Source organism: Colias philodice, chromosome 1, assembly GCF_061535455.1.
Source record: "Colias philodice isolate Cphi_HAF_F1 chromosome 1, ilColPhil1 Martin Lab GWU primary, whole genome shotgun sequence".
Lineage (NCBI taxonomy): Eukaryota > Metazoa > Arthropoda > Insecta > Lepidoptera > Pieridae > Colias > Colias philodice.
In genome coordinates, this window is record NC_143086.1 from 15,117,186 (window position 1) to 15,132,869 (window position 15,684).

Below are 15,684 nucleotides of genomic sequence, written 5' to 3' on the forward strand. Positions count from 1 at the left end.
ATTATGCTTGTGTCTCAATGATATGTTATTGATTGTGAAAAAAGTATAGTCCAGACAAACAAAATGCTATGCTATAACAAAAATGAAATCAGGAATAGTTATTTTTCTTTTTTTATATCAAAAACAACTTTTATTTATCACTCAAAGTATTAAAGCACAAAAACGTTAATCTGAATTTGGCAACAAGTTCAACAACATGTTCCATTGTTTACAAGTTTACATATTTATTATGGGCAAGTGCAACAAAAGCACCAACATTAAAACTTCGCAATCAACACTATAAATTAACATTGATTATCGGTAATTGTTTCAAATTAAAAGATAATGTCGATGTTTATATTTTAACAATACTAATTTATACTAATAATCGAACTTTAATGTCGTATTATTAACTTTTATCGAGTTATTTATGTACGTAAACTTTCGCAAATTTTTACTTTGTTTAAAATATAACATTTTGTTGTATCCTTAACGGCTTTTATAAATATTACGTAGGTAGGTAGGTGTCTAAAAACTTACAAGTGGGTGAATGGACTGATATTAATAGAATAGTGAATTTACTTTCATCTGTTTATCACCTCTTGACGAATAATTTATATCTTCGTTAATGAATCATCGTTGTAATATAAAACCAAACAATAAGAACAATAAATAGAAATATCAACATTGAAATATAATTATCCAAACGTACCTAAGTAGGTGGGTATATAGAAATAGTTAAATATAGGTTCATGTTACACCATCTTAATTAAGTATGAACACGACACAACAATTACACACAAGGTACATTTATCAACTAAACACTATTTAGAAAATTGTTCAATACTCACTATCAATTTACAAATAAATCAAATTGTCTTCCACCCAACTTTCATCGCGATCATCTCTTCACTTTTGAGTTTTGTCGCAGGCCGCAGCACAGACAACAGACCAGTGTTGCCGCAAATTATGACTAATGCTCCCGAAAATTAAAACGGCACGATAATATTATATTGCCATTTTATAAATATGATATTATGTGCATATTATGTTACAAAATTATTGAAAATTACGAAAATTATGCTAATGAAATTCTTCGGATTAACTATAAGCGTTGAAAAGTAACAATAAAAATCTATTAAACAAAACCCTTTGTATTTTTTTTACAAAAATGTACTTTAATTGCTATTTAAAAAAAAGAACAGAGAAGCACATTTGGAGGTACCACAGGGAGGTACTCATGATTTCTAGAAAGCTAAAAGAAAGAAATAATAATTTATTTTGCCAAAGGCCAAAAAAACAAACAATATAAAAAAAACGAAAAGAGATAATAAAAAAATGTGTGCGTGTACTAGTGTACACACTTGTACACACGTAAGAAGTGAAACTTCTTTATGACCTTATTTTTCAAAAAATAATTTACTCTAAGCAACTTTACAGAAATACGTCGAATCGCGCATGGTAGGGATAATAAAAAGCGTAACGAAAAAATGTTACACTAAATTTTTTTCCAACCCCGATAAAGAAGTTTCACTTCAATTATTATACTTACAGAAAAAAACAAAAAACAAAAGTATGGCAGCCCTTTGGCATAAAAGGGGACCAACTCAGTATTTTGCTATGCCTTCAACAGCACAGCACTGATTTTCAATGGCCCCCATTGTTTGGTGCACAGCATATTATATCCACAATACAACACACAATATTATAATATTGTGAGTTCTTGTGATTTTTGCTAGCCGTGAACACAAAGACGTTAAATATTACAAAGATTGCGTACGATTGAGCAAAAATCGGTCCGAATGAGAGCGTTTTTCGTGCCAATTTGTCTCTGTCTATCTAGGTGACCATGGCTTAACAAACTAACGGACAAATCGCTTGAAAAGCGCGCGAGTAAATGTCCAGTACATTTTATATTGATGATATTACGCTACCTACCTAATTTAATGTACTAAGTAAAAATAAACTTAAACAATGTCATAGTGTACACATATTATATTGTACCGTAAAAGTGTAAACACCGTAAGTTATAATTTTCATTCAGATAGATGAAGCCTCTTACGTGCTATTAGGATTTTGCTTTTATGACTTAAATTTAAATATTTTTTACCGATACATGTGAAACTTAAGTCAAACATAAAAATAACTACGTTACAAAAATAACTTCAAAAACGGAAGAGTAAAAAAAAGACGGGTTGCACTCCGGGAGTGCCGGTAGAAGTGAAAACTTGATTATTAACGTTGAGCATGTTTGATATTTTGGAATGGTATTCGTTTTACGCTTTTTCGATCAGGTCACGTGCCCTGACGCGAGTTTAAGATTTTATACCCATTACAGAAAAAGTGCTCAACGCCGCTAAAGAAGTTTTCACTACAATAAATAAGATTTGATATTATTAATTACTACATATTATTTAGATGAGATAGATTTCAATTAAGTCATCGAGATCAGACAAAAATGCTCATAAGTAAAAACTAGTAGGCCTATCCAAATCAAATTATTATGGGACCAATTCAAAACTATTCTGCATCAATCAAAATAAGAATCACGTTAAATCAGTTTAGAAACCTCGGCGAAATCGGTGTACATACATAGAAAAAATAAACCGGCCGAATAGGCATGACGAAAGATTTTCAAAACCTCTTTCATAATGTGTGTATACGTTTATTAAACAAGAAAAACCCTATATTACTGAAATTTAACGAAGATAAAAGCTATTTTTCAAAAAATATTTATTAACTGTGCCAAAACAGCTCACAGGTGTCATGGCGTAGGCGTGACGTCACTATTACGTAAATACGTAATTATCTGTATGCATAGCGAAGCAAAATTAAACAAATATTTAATTATTAAGTATTTCAAAGTTTATAAGTAGTGTGCAGTATTGCAATTTGAATCTACATAAAAATAATACCCAAAAAAAGTATTAAAGAGAAAATAATATGAAATGATTGTATAAATTGGACGGAGAGAAACCCGAACCACTCATGAATTCGCAATTATATTTCTGTTCTGAGTCGATAAAGCATACGTTAAAAAATAAAAAATAAATAAAAATGCGTATTCTCAACATATTCATAACAACAAAATATACCTGACGCGAAGCTGTTTACATAGACGTGACGTCACGCGTGTTTCAGTCAAGATGGCCGACTGCAGAATTTCAATGTTTTATTTTATTGATAATCTCATTAATCTTAATGTTTTTACTATTTCTAAGTGACTATTTTTAATTAATTTTCCCTTAAAAACACTAATTCGATCATTTATGGATACTGTCGTCATGCCTATTGAGAACCTCCTCCTTTCTTTTTGAAGTCGGTTAAAACTTCATGGTGACCAGGTTTTTTTATCTATGCCCCTACCCAGTGGGTCGACACTTAGAACATCGTTTTGGTTAGACTTCCATTATCAAGCAATTTTAAACTTCATTCAATTGACATAGAGTTCAAATTATTTTGTACTTTTCCAAGACCTAAGGTCAAGTCTGGCTTGCCAACATTTAGAAAAAATAAAAATATTTCTAATGTTGGCCTCTCCGATGTAATCATATAATAAAAGATTAATATTTTAGTTTTAATTATTTATTATTATTTCTTCTTTTTTTTTGAACCCTATTTTTGTACATTTTAATTTTAAGCTAGTACATTAATAAATTATTTCTTTCTTTCTTCAATTTCTTGTCAATGGTTAAGACTTAAGCATAGACAACGTCTTGATGTTGATTTGTTGTTTGAAATTTGAATTCAAAATGGCGTTTTATTTTATTGTTTTGGTGGATGTTAAACAAAGTTTGTTCTTCGTATATCGTAAATTTTGTTATTTACCTACTCAGTTAATGTGCAGTACATTTTTTAATTTGTAATATTTTTGCCAAAAGTGATAAAAGAAGAAAAAGTGTTATATTGTGTAAACAATGTTAAAATCTTTGTGTGTAATAATTATTGTGCTAAATATTTGCAGTATGTACCTACCCAATGACTGTTCTATAAGGAAGATAAAACATAATAATTACATAACAATTTATGAGAAAACGTCTCTAACACGTCATGTTCTGGCTGTAGAATCAATTGGAGGAGATATTATTATGTCCAAAGAAAACAACGGCTTTTTCATATACAATTCCAATATGGCGATCCGAACGGCAACGACATATTGGTATCGAAATTTAGAACGAGATTTAATAGAAATCCCGCAAAATATTTCAAGGAAAAGTATAAAATGTGAATCTAGTTGTATTCACATAATATTTAAGCCGAATTCTGTCCTACATGCCTAAATAAAGATATTCAGTAATATTCAATTGCTGATAATAGTGAGTTTTAATATTATATAAAAATGTTATTATATAATTAATATTATAATAAACTTATTGATCTACATTGTTGTTTTATTTTCAATTTCCTATAAATTTGAATATATGGATGAGAAATGAGAATTAGTAGTGTTGTTACCCAGCACCGATAATTTTATCGATATCGATATGAAGTTTTATCGATACTAGCACTCATAAAGAGACATCACTAGCAACGTCTTCTTTTTAAATGTTGGCAGCAATGTGGGTCATGTTTGACGTAAACTTTTCATAGGTTGGTATATAAGATTTGACCTAAGTAATACATGCATATGTGTGCGTGAGCTCGAAATCGAAGTACTGAGTGCCGTCTCTTACTATATTACTTGCTCTGTGCCCCTACCAGTTGACATGATCACAGAGCAGTGAGCACTGTCACCACCTGAGGTCACCACTGAGGTCACCACACTGTCACAGAGCAAATTAGAGACATGACTAAGTACTTTTGTGTGGTACTTTTGTACGTTTGTTTTTGACAAATTGACAGTAATTTAATAAATAAACAAAACTAAAATTTAAGAAAATATATCTGTAATTCTGAAAAACAGGAAAAAACAATAAGAAAATTACACTGGACATTGGCGGAGACGTTATTGGGTGAAGCGTTGAGCTATTAATAAATAGAGGAAGAAGAATATAACAAAAAAACAACAATATGTTTATTGCTTTCTGCAACCACTATAATATTATAATATTGAACGAATATGTAGCCGGAATGATTCAATTCCTAAAAATGAAATATATTTTGATAATATGAAGGAAAATATACATAATTTATAAACAAAACAATAACTGAATGGCGAAAACGGTCATAACCAGCAGACCAAACTCGAGGTAATTTTGCTGCATTTATGTTTAACTAGCAGGCTAGCAGCGCCTTGCGGTGAATGAGTTTTTCCTTTTTAATTCTCCCGTTCCTGTGATTAGCCGGTTCAAACAGACAGACAGTCAGGCAAAAATTATAACAAATGACTACTTTTGTATATGAACAGTGTACATACATTCGTATGCATTTAGTAAAAATCGGTTAGTACAATATCAAAATAGACTCCGATTTTACTATTGGTATACATTGTTTTTGTAACGGGTCTTCTATACAATCTATTTCTAATTCGCTTTTTACAACTTTGGAATTTCTCACAACTGAGTTGCTATGATTAAACTCGAGTTACCACCTGTCATATTTATTTTGAAAATGGGAGAAATTTTCTAAAGTTGAGTTCGCTTGAAATTTTCTAGTAAGGATTTGACGGCCCCCTGAGCTTGAGGGTCTCGGGGCACTGCCCCGCCTATCCCCTTAGTAGTTATGCCACTGCATAGAAGTTAATTCTCATTTAGATCATAAACTATTTGTGTGTCTATGATTCATTCATCCAATTTTTTAATTAATATCTTCAGGTATCATCAATGGTGGACATCCCAACAGCACAATTCAAAAATTCCCTTCAGAGCTTCACCTGCTGCATCTTGAAAGGAAATTCTCATGGGATTGCAATGTTGCACACTGGTAAAAGCCCATGTCACTCACTAGCCTTCATACTATCTGGACAAAAAAATCATATCATAGCATCACTCTTGTTAAACATAGATGTTTTTATAAATATTAAATTATATAGATACTAGCTTACCGCCCTCGGCTTCGCCCGCTATTTCTAAAACCTAATTAATTTTATGCTTAAACCTTCCTCTTAAATTACTCTATCTATTAAAAAATCTGCGTCAATATCCATTGCGTAGTTTTAAAGATTTAAGCATACAAAGGGACATAGGGACAGAGAAAGCGACTTTGTTTTATACTACATAGTGATTTGTCAATGAAAATTCCATACAAGTTCATTGCTATAAAATCTAGCCTTAATCACTCTAGCCCCAAATAGAAAATCATATAAATTAATTGCTCCCTTTTGTCATAAAGAAATACAAACAAAGTTTAATGATTTTAACTTAGGATATACAAGTTAAAATGAGTTTAGACACTATGCAATTGCATTTAGTAAATGAGTTATGTGTGTTAGAACTGCCATAAGTTGGTTCTATTGTTCCACAGTATAAGTGTGGAACCAGCGTCCATACCAAAATGACTTAAAGCAGTATTACCCGACCAAGTCCGGTCATTCTGGCCTTCTCCACTCAAGTAATAGCCCCAAGCTGTCGAGGTTCTTGATCCCCACGTCAATGGGGGCGCCCTTGCGTTTGTCGCTACCAAGTTGAACCTTCTGTTCACCCACGCATCTGTGTTAAGATACAGCAGCCCTTCTGGCTAACATGGAGGAACACCACACAAAAAAAGCAGTATTATTTCCAGTATGGAAAAATGACAACACTGTATAGATTGTCTGATGCCATTATTTTGCTCACACTAGAAATAATACTGTTATTAGACATCGTGGTAATATCCCTGTACCATTCCTATTACCATTTTCTTCAAGGGCTATAGAAATTTTTATTCTGTTATATTATTTTCAAGGATTACTTCATGTATTTGTTGTTCACATTTCATTGTACTGTTTTCCTTTCTTTCTTAAATAACTGTAAATCTTTATATTGCAAAATATAATAAAGCATACTAATATAACTAGACTATGCATTTCATTTGTTACACCACATCACACAATGATTTTTGGCATAATCACATAAATATCATGTCATTCCTCAATGTTTCACAGTTCTTAATTATTACTTATTATATTTTTTCAAAAAAAGGGCAGGTAGGCCACCAAATGTTAAGTAATAAGTGGTTTCCACCGCCCATAAACACTTGTAACAATGGTAGTGTTACTGTTGCTTTGCCGGTCTTATTTATTTATTTATTTAAGGTTTACAGTCTGTAATTGTTACACAAATAAACAAGTATACAAAAAATTAATCTTAAAATGAAGTGTACAATTTTAGGTATGTAAACACCACATGCATACAAGTAGCTAAACTATAAAAGGAGTTTTTATACAGTGAAAAAAAAAAATATTATCTATGTACTTCAATCTAAACAACAAATATATATTGTAAGGACAAATTAGCTCTTTTCATGAAGGCTCCAATGTCGTAGTTGTTCAGGAACACCGCTGGGGGTAAATGGTTCCAAAGTATAAAAGTAAGTGTACGGTGGTCCATGGTGGAGTGCCAACCATCCAGATGGTGCGGATGGAACTGGTTTTTACGGCTTATGGTCCGGTGGTGGAACTGTGCGGCTGGTAGTAAATTATGGAACAATTAAAAAAATAAAATTATATTTATTTGCTTTGTTATATATTAACAATATTATAATAAATTATGACAGTGGATTAGCGAATTCAATGTAAATTCTTAAAATTTTGCGTTCATCTTAAAGGTCATATAATTATTTTCACTTGAAGGGAATTAACTATTAATTTTTTCGGAAATTTAACATACTTATATTTGTATACGTCTAGTATATTATTATTAGTCTGTGCTTATATTCAACATCACGCCATCTAGCCCAAAATAAGCAAAACTTGCAAGTTCTATGAGAAAATAACTAAAAATATCAAAATTTTAATTTTATTAACTAATCAATTATATATGTAAATATAACATCGTAGTTTAAATAATAAAATTAGGCCCGCGACGATTTTAAAATTTCTAATTATGACGATGCTTTCAATTACCGTGGAAATTAGAACCTTATCTATTTTATATATTTTGATTTTCAAACACTACGAATTGTTTATTTGTTCCATTTTTGTAGAATCCCTAAAACAATGACTAGTAAATATTGGTTTACAAAAAGGATTGTGTTTTGTATTTAATTCAATACTTAAAATGACGTAAGTTTCCTTTTTCTGCTTAAAAAATAATAAATCAAATTGGACTGTGAATATTTTAATTGCTATTTAGGTAACACTAATAAAACATTTCGACTTTCACTCCCTTCCGGAAAGGATTCATGATAAGGATATTGAGTAAAACTTCTTTAGACGCGTTGAGAGTAAAATTTCAAGGTCCCGTCATGGCAAAACCATCACGTCATGGAGTAAGGCGACGATTCTAGTATCTTTCAATCTTGCCAAAGAAGTTTCACTTCTGACACGTGTGTTCGGCACACCCGCTCTTTTTTTTATTATTAAGACTCAGTTTTTCTTATCAAGGAAATATTTAATTTTTGTAGTGCCTGTGTCAATATTCTCATTCAATAGTATCCATCATTCTCTTAATTTTTCGGTAAAGGCCTATAAATATAATGCAACTGTAGTCTTACCGTCTGATTCAAAAGTTTGGCATATTAACTGAAGGGTAGGTACACCGTATACGTATTAACCTTTATAAAAACGTTATTCTGCTAAACATGTGAACATAGCAAATGTTTCTATTGTTGTTGGAAGTTAGAATAGCATAACTAGCATTTACATTGACTACATAACATTTTATATTAGAGGTAGATAGATATCCTGCAATTATTAGATATGGATTACCCAGTACTTACACTTACATTAAATACCTATCTATTAGTGGGCAAATGTCATACAAATTAGCTTATGAATTATTATATTATAATCTAGGTACTTACATAGGTATGTTGTTTTTTTATTTATTGACATACTAGCTTATGCACAGTTTTGCCTGAAGTTTAAAACGATTCTATGATCTTCGTCCTTTAAAATTTCAAGACATAGGTACTTAGCTAGGTACTCGTTATACGATTGAATTTGAGCGACCTTAGAGCATTAAACAAACTTTTTTGTTTGTTGATTTAATGCTCCGAGCGACATGCATAGGTATTATTACTAGAAAAAGCTTGATTCATTTATGTTAAATGTGGTTAAAGTAAAGAATTTAAATTTTTAAAGAATATAAGTAAGTAGTTACCTATTGGTAAAATTAACCGAAGACTGTTTGAAAATCTATAAACGTTGGTTAATCAAAAGCCAATCAAAAGTAATATCAAACAAGGGGTATTCGAAAAATCATTGCATATCGAGTGCACGCCATAGCCGATAGCTTATTATTCGCTTCGTGATAAATATTAAATAGCATCCTGATTAGCCACCGAATATTAAATCAATACCGAAATTAGAGCCGATGTAGCTGTCAGGACGACAAATTGATATTCAATGGAGCAAATGAACACCATTCATCATGGTAACACTAACACTGTAACACCAGAAATTTGGTTGTAATTTCTCCTGTAAAATAACATATTATAAGTGTAAGTTCTTATATTCACCGGAAGATGGCAGTGTAGTAAAATATTGTATGGTGCTAAATAACACAATATGCAGATACAACCAGTAGGGAAACTTCATACAAACGTGTGCGTGAGCCATTTCGAATGTTTGTATGAAGTTTAGGGAAACTTCAACAAGTAGGGACTTGTTGTATCTGTATATTGTGTAAATAAGCTCAATTCTTTAAACGACTGTAGGTAATATATTTTAGTCTTAATTTAGACTATTTATTTTTACCTAACTAATCATATACTCGTACTTTTATCAGATTTTTATGTTTTTAATTTTGTAGTTTTTGTCTCCCTCACTACAATAAAGACTTCTTTATAAAGTGTGATATGCATCCATTGTCGCAGTCACCTAATTAAATCACAGTCGCATATCAAATGTCGATTCATTAGAGAATATTTCTGTTAAAAAGATATTTTATAGGAGCATGCAATTTTGATTCATATAGCATATAAATCCCATTTCCTGTAGGCCCATTTTACGGTTTACCGTGTACTATTTTTGCTCAACCTGTCTTCGCTTCTATTTTAAGCCTACGTTATTGAATCGTTGATCGACTTCCATTACTCAACGCATATGGATAAACTTTGTTTGGATAAAAGCGTGGTGGAGAATTTATTTCCTATTCATGTAATTGTTATTTTTTTGTATTAATACATATATAACGATAATTTTATTTGTATTTTTGTATATCCCATAATCTTCTTGCATTTCCTCTCCCGCCAGGTTGCCTGGTAGAGATGGCTGTTAAAAATAAGGCCGCCTTTTGTGCAAATTATGCTTTTATAATACTACGTTATTATTAGTCTGTGATACTACTTATTTTTGCATAATATTGTTTTCACATATTTTGTATAATGAAGAATTATAAATAAATAAATATGAGTAAAAAAATGTTATGTGAAAAAATAAGTAGGTAGTGTAGGTATTGCAAAAGGCAATAACATAATTATGTATTTCTTAATCACTACTTTATACCGAGTAATATCAACTATGTACATATTATTATAATAAGGGCAGGTCTTTAATTAAGAATACATAATAAAATACGAATTATGTCGTGTACCTAACCAAGTTCTAATAATTATATGACCAGTAGAAAAACAGATTTCGAATCAAAATGAGCTTTGGGAAAGTGAATAAAACCGAGTGGGTATATTAACTTTAATTTAACTTTATTATGAGAGAATCATTAAAAATCTTATGATAGTGGCTATCAAAATGTTAAAAAAATAGTTTTTTTTTATGATTTTTAATTGATAGCAAAAACAGTCGTATAATTATTTACTAACTAGCTTGTTTCCTGTGCTTGTTTCTCTACAATGTTAGAGAAAGCAGAAGAGAAACTAAATATTTTTTCAATATTGTACCTATTATTTCTGGCAGCTGTACACGAATTTTCTAAATTCATTTCTTTAATTCCTATTAATATTACGTAATAAATTTCAGGGACTGTGATCCACTAAAGCTCAAATATGTAAGAATGGTTCGTCTCTTCTCCTATCCTTTCGGAATATGGCCTGGTAATATGTTGGATGAAAAAATGCCCAATTTTGTTAAATACTTCTTAAAACACGGTCCAATACAGGCCTTTATTGTGTTCTGTGGTGAAATCAACTATTTGGTTCGTCGGAATAAGGATATAGACTTTTTTACGATTGGAGACGTTTGTATCACTTCTTGTTTGACTGTGTTAACATTTGTGAGTATTTCATCTTTCCTTGGTATAGTACAGACTACAGATAGATAAATAAATAAATATTCAGGACAATTTTCAGACACGGCACGATCTGATCCCATACTAGTAAGCTTTCGCTTGTGTTATGGAAACCAGATGGCTGATAAACATAGATACATATATATATAATTTTTTAAATAAATATGTACTTATATAGATAATTAACGCCCAGACACAGAGCAAACATCTATGTTCATCACATAAATATTTGCCCCGGGTGGGAATCGAACCCACGACCCAAGGTTCCTTGTCGGACTACGGAACCCTAAAAAGGAAAGATTTTTTTTTATATAGAATGAAACTGAACACGAGACGAACTGAAACTTGTTTCATCATTAGTATTTTGTTGTTTTCAGGAGATAATATTATAAAAAATATAGTGTACACGCGTGTAATATAGTTAGATACTTTTTGTTTAAATAAATATTTAAATTAATTTATCTTTTCTAGTCTCGTGTGATTTTACCGAACTTTAAATGTTATGGAGTTATATGGCGCAAATTTTTCAAAACATTCCATTTGAGGAATTTTAAAAATAATGGTTATAATTACAAAAATGTGAGTTAAACTGACGAATATAAATATTTAAATCTAAAAATGCAGACTATTGTAGGTAATGTTTAGTAATTATGAAAATTACAGATCTGCCTCAAAATGGACACCGTGTCCCACTATTTCACGGTGCTCATGATCATTTGCACGATGATAGGAATGGTGCTCTTCAATCTATCCCCCATTTGCAACAACGTGGTGAACGGCGCATACACAACGCGACGGGATGAGAACACCACCCTACGGTTTTCTGTCCTCTACGAGTTTCCCGGCTTCAAGCCAGAAGATCACTTCATAATTACCACCATTTTAAACTTCTACTTCTCCTACGCCTGCACTATTTGCATCTGTGCGATCGATTTAATGCTCGTCCTAATGGTTTTTCAAATCATCGGCCATATTGAAGTATTGCGCAGGAACCTCGATGACTTTCCGCTCCCTAAAGATGTGGTTATATTTGACATTGAAAATAACAACCGACGGTTGGAGATATCCTTCGAAAGTTTTAATGCACGCGAGAACGATTTTATACACAATCACCTCGAAGAGAGTGTTAATCATCATAGATTTATTGTGAAGTAAGAATTATATTATTTCACCCTAACATATCTAGTTTTTAAGTATATCTGCTACTGAAAAATATCGGTATCTTAGTTCCTTGATGAAAACGAAATTTGAAGGAAATGCAAATTCTTTTAGTTACATCAACTAATTTTATTAAATTTTACTTTTTCTCAGTTTTGCCTCTGAGATGTCATCTGTATTTGGTCCAATGATGGGTATTAATTATCTGTACCAGTTGGTAGGATGCTGTTTTTTACTCCTGGAATGTTCGCAATTGGTGAGAGGTTCTTGATTCCATCTCTATCTTTAAAAACTTCTAAATTAACGTATGATTAATACATTTGTTGTTTCTTTTACTTATAATATTTTATTGTTTCTTTTAATTAACATATATATTACCTATATTCTTCAGATTTTACGTTGATCATGACCACATCCTTAATAATTTGGCCTGGGTTCGATTCTCAGTGATAAAAAAAAGTCTGAATACAAGCTTATCACCGATCTCTAAAGAAAATCGATCAGTGAATCAATTGTGTACTATATCTTCTCCATTTATTTATTTCTTGATTTACCCCACACCCCAAAAGCGGCCTCGGGACATATAAAACACTAGTTGTGCCTTGCGGTTTTACCCGCAGTGCTCCACTCCTGTTGGTCTAAGCGTGATGATATATAGCCTATAGCCTTCCTCGATAAATGTGCTATCTAACACCGAAAAAATTTTTCAAATCGGACCTGAGATTAGCGCGTACAAACAAACAAACAAACAAACTCTACAGCTTTATAATATTAGTATAGATTGGTTTCACAGGACACGCAGGCGCTGGCTCGATTTGGACCATTGACCCTGATTTCGGTGGCACAACTCGTAGAAATATCCGTTATTTTCGAAGTTGTTGGATCCATGGTATAATAATAAACAATCATTAATAATTGTTTAATATTCATCTTTGATAAGTATAATAAATTAAAGTAGATAATTATAAATTAAATAATAACAAAAACGTACTCGTAAAGAAATTGATTCGTGAAATCCAAGGAGACTGTATTAAAATAAATTATATGCATTATTAAAGAAAAGGATTCGATAATTTATCCTAAATATAAAAACACTCCATCAAATTAAATTCTCTTAAATTTATATAAGTAACCTAACTACTTCCGTATAACATACTATGTATATTATTCCCCGAATCAACCCGAGCGAAACCAGGACAATGTAGGTACTATATTTTCAGAGTGAGAAACTAATAGACAACGTGTACAGCTTACCGTGGCAGTACATGAACATGAAGAACCAACGCACAATGTTCATTTTCTTCAGCAATGTTCAAAGGACCATGCATGTCACCTGTATGGGGGTAACCCCCATCGGGGTGCAGAGTATGGCTGCTGTAAGTATAATTAAACTAAAGGTATAAACTACGTATTTTGTTTTTTTAAGCTATTGCATAGCTTCTATCACGGGCCTTGAGCGCGGGGACCGAATCCAGAAATTCCGTAACGAATAAACCTCACGCTCCCCACTCCGACGGGCACGGAGGTGTGGCTTGAAGGCATAGCATGCAATAGCTTTACCGCGGCAGTCCCCGAGAGCCACACGTCTTTTTTTGTGTTAAAATGAGGTTTTTTAACTGAAATTTTAAAAAGTAATGTTTTAAAAATAATTATCTTAAACATAAAACCCTTTAAATTGTTAGAACTAGACCAAATTTAAGCGGGAACTGTGAGGCACGAGATTTCAAATAATAAAAAAAAAAAATCACCAAAATCGGTTCAACATTTTTGTAAGGCTTATTTTTTTAATACTTTCCTATTTTTTCACTGTAAATTCTTTATTACATTAACCTCACGAACATACTTAGTTTCATTCAATCATAATATTGTAGGGAAGTTCTAATGCTACCTACTAACCCAAATTATTAAAACTCAAAAACAGAATTTTTTTGAAAGCCTGTTTTAATATAAAATAAAGAATAGAAAAAATTCGATCACGAGGCGGGACTCGAACCCGCATCCTTTCACGCTGACCAACTCTGCCACCGTTTTCAATTTGAATGCCATAAAACCAAAAACATCAAATTCAGCCTGTTTTAAAATTCCTACATGTTAACTTTAGCCTTTTTATTAAGATAATATTTTAAGACAAATAGTAGCGTTTAGCTATTATTATGTATTCTGTGCAAATAGCCAACAACAAAAGTAATTTTCTACATAATTATTTTATGTTTCAGATATTGAAAACCAGCTTTTCATATTTTACATTTCTCCGATCAATGGATACACAATAAAAATAATAAATAGAAGAATTATTCACCCCTATTACATTATTGCACTCTTTTCGCTTTTGTCTAAAAAGAAAAACAATAAACGTAGTAAATAATATTATGCGTTAATTATTTTTAACTTACCTTCACTGCAAGTTCAGTATAAATAAATAAATAAATATTCAGGACTATTTTCACACACGGCACGATCTGGATCCCATACTAAGCTTTCGCTTGTGTATGGCTGATATATAATTTTAAATAAATACTTTTAAACAAATACTTATATAGATAATATAAAGTATGTATTCAGTGTACTTAAAAACTAAAAAAAAACGGTCAAGTTTGGGTCGGACTCGCTACATTATTATCGCGAGTGCGACCCATCTAATTTACGACCGTGCCAATCGTTGCTTAACGTCGATTTGTTATTTGTTGATTTACTGGCAACAGAATTACATCATTTCTGAAAATTTCAACTGTCTATCTATCACGGTTCATGGAATACCTACGTACAGCCTGATAGATGGACGGACAGACGGACAGACAACAAAGCTTTATACTTTATACCGGTACACTTGTGCAGTACATATTGGTTTTGTAAAATTTCTTATTATCACTACATATCTAGTATAAAATAAAGTCGCTTTCTCTGTCCCTGTGTCCCTATGTTCCTATGTATGTTTTCGGAAATACGACAATGAGCGAAGTTTTGCATGCGCATTATTAATTTTGGAGTACCTACTGTATATAGCTGGATATTTCATGTCAACTTCAAAAACTCGATTTGTTATTATACAAATAAAAATAATCATTAATTACACATCGTCTACCGCTTTTGTATATTATCTACAGTAACTTATAATACTTACTATATAAGCCCCAATATACATAAACACATAAAACTTAAAAAAATAAAATATGTATATAGGTACGTTACTAGCTGTGCCCCATGGTTTCACCCGCATTGCTCCGCTCCTGTTGGTCTTAGCGTGATGATATATAGCCTAGTCTATACCTTCCTCGATCAATGG

At 31.7% G+C, this 15,684-nt stretch overlaps 2 protein-coding genes across 7 annotated transcripts in view; one reads left to right on the forward strand and one right to left on the reverse strand.

Moving 5' to 3' along the window:
- Positions 1-954, reverse strand: part of Mical (Molecule interacting with CasL) — a 40,990-nt gene extending 40,036 nt beyond the window's left edge. For 5 of the 6 annotated variants that reach the window (XM_089696817.1, XM_089696804.1, XM_089696812.1 and 2 more), the window contains exon 1: positions 831-954. The gene's annotated coding sequence lies outside the window, so the exon portion shown is untranslated. The other variant, XM_089696796.1, reaches the window with a different exon arrangement.
- A 3,838-nt stretch (positions 955-4,792) lies between these two features.
- Positions 4,793-14,724, forward strand: LOC149491508 (uncharacterized). Its single transcript, XM_089694884.1, has 9 exons — positions 4,793-5,168; positions 5,733-5,841; positions 10,976-11,228; positions 11,715-11,822; positions 11,907-12,394; positions 12,555-12,657; positions 13,195-13,290; positions 13,622-13,777; positions 14,618-14,724. The coding sequence occupies exons 3-9, from the start codon at positions 11,010-11,012 to the stop codon at positions 14,672-14,674; spliced, it is 1,227 nt and encodes a 408-aa protein (XP_089551010.1). The 5' UTR covers positions 4,793-5,168; positions 5,733-5,841; positions 10,976-11,009; the 3' UTR covers positions 14,675-14,724.
- Positions 14,725-15,684: the final 960 nt, after the last annotated feature.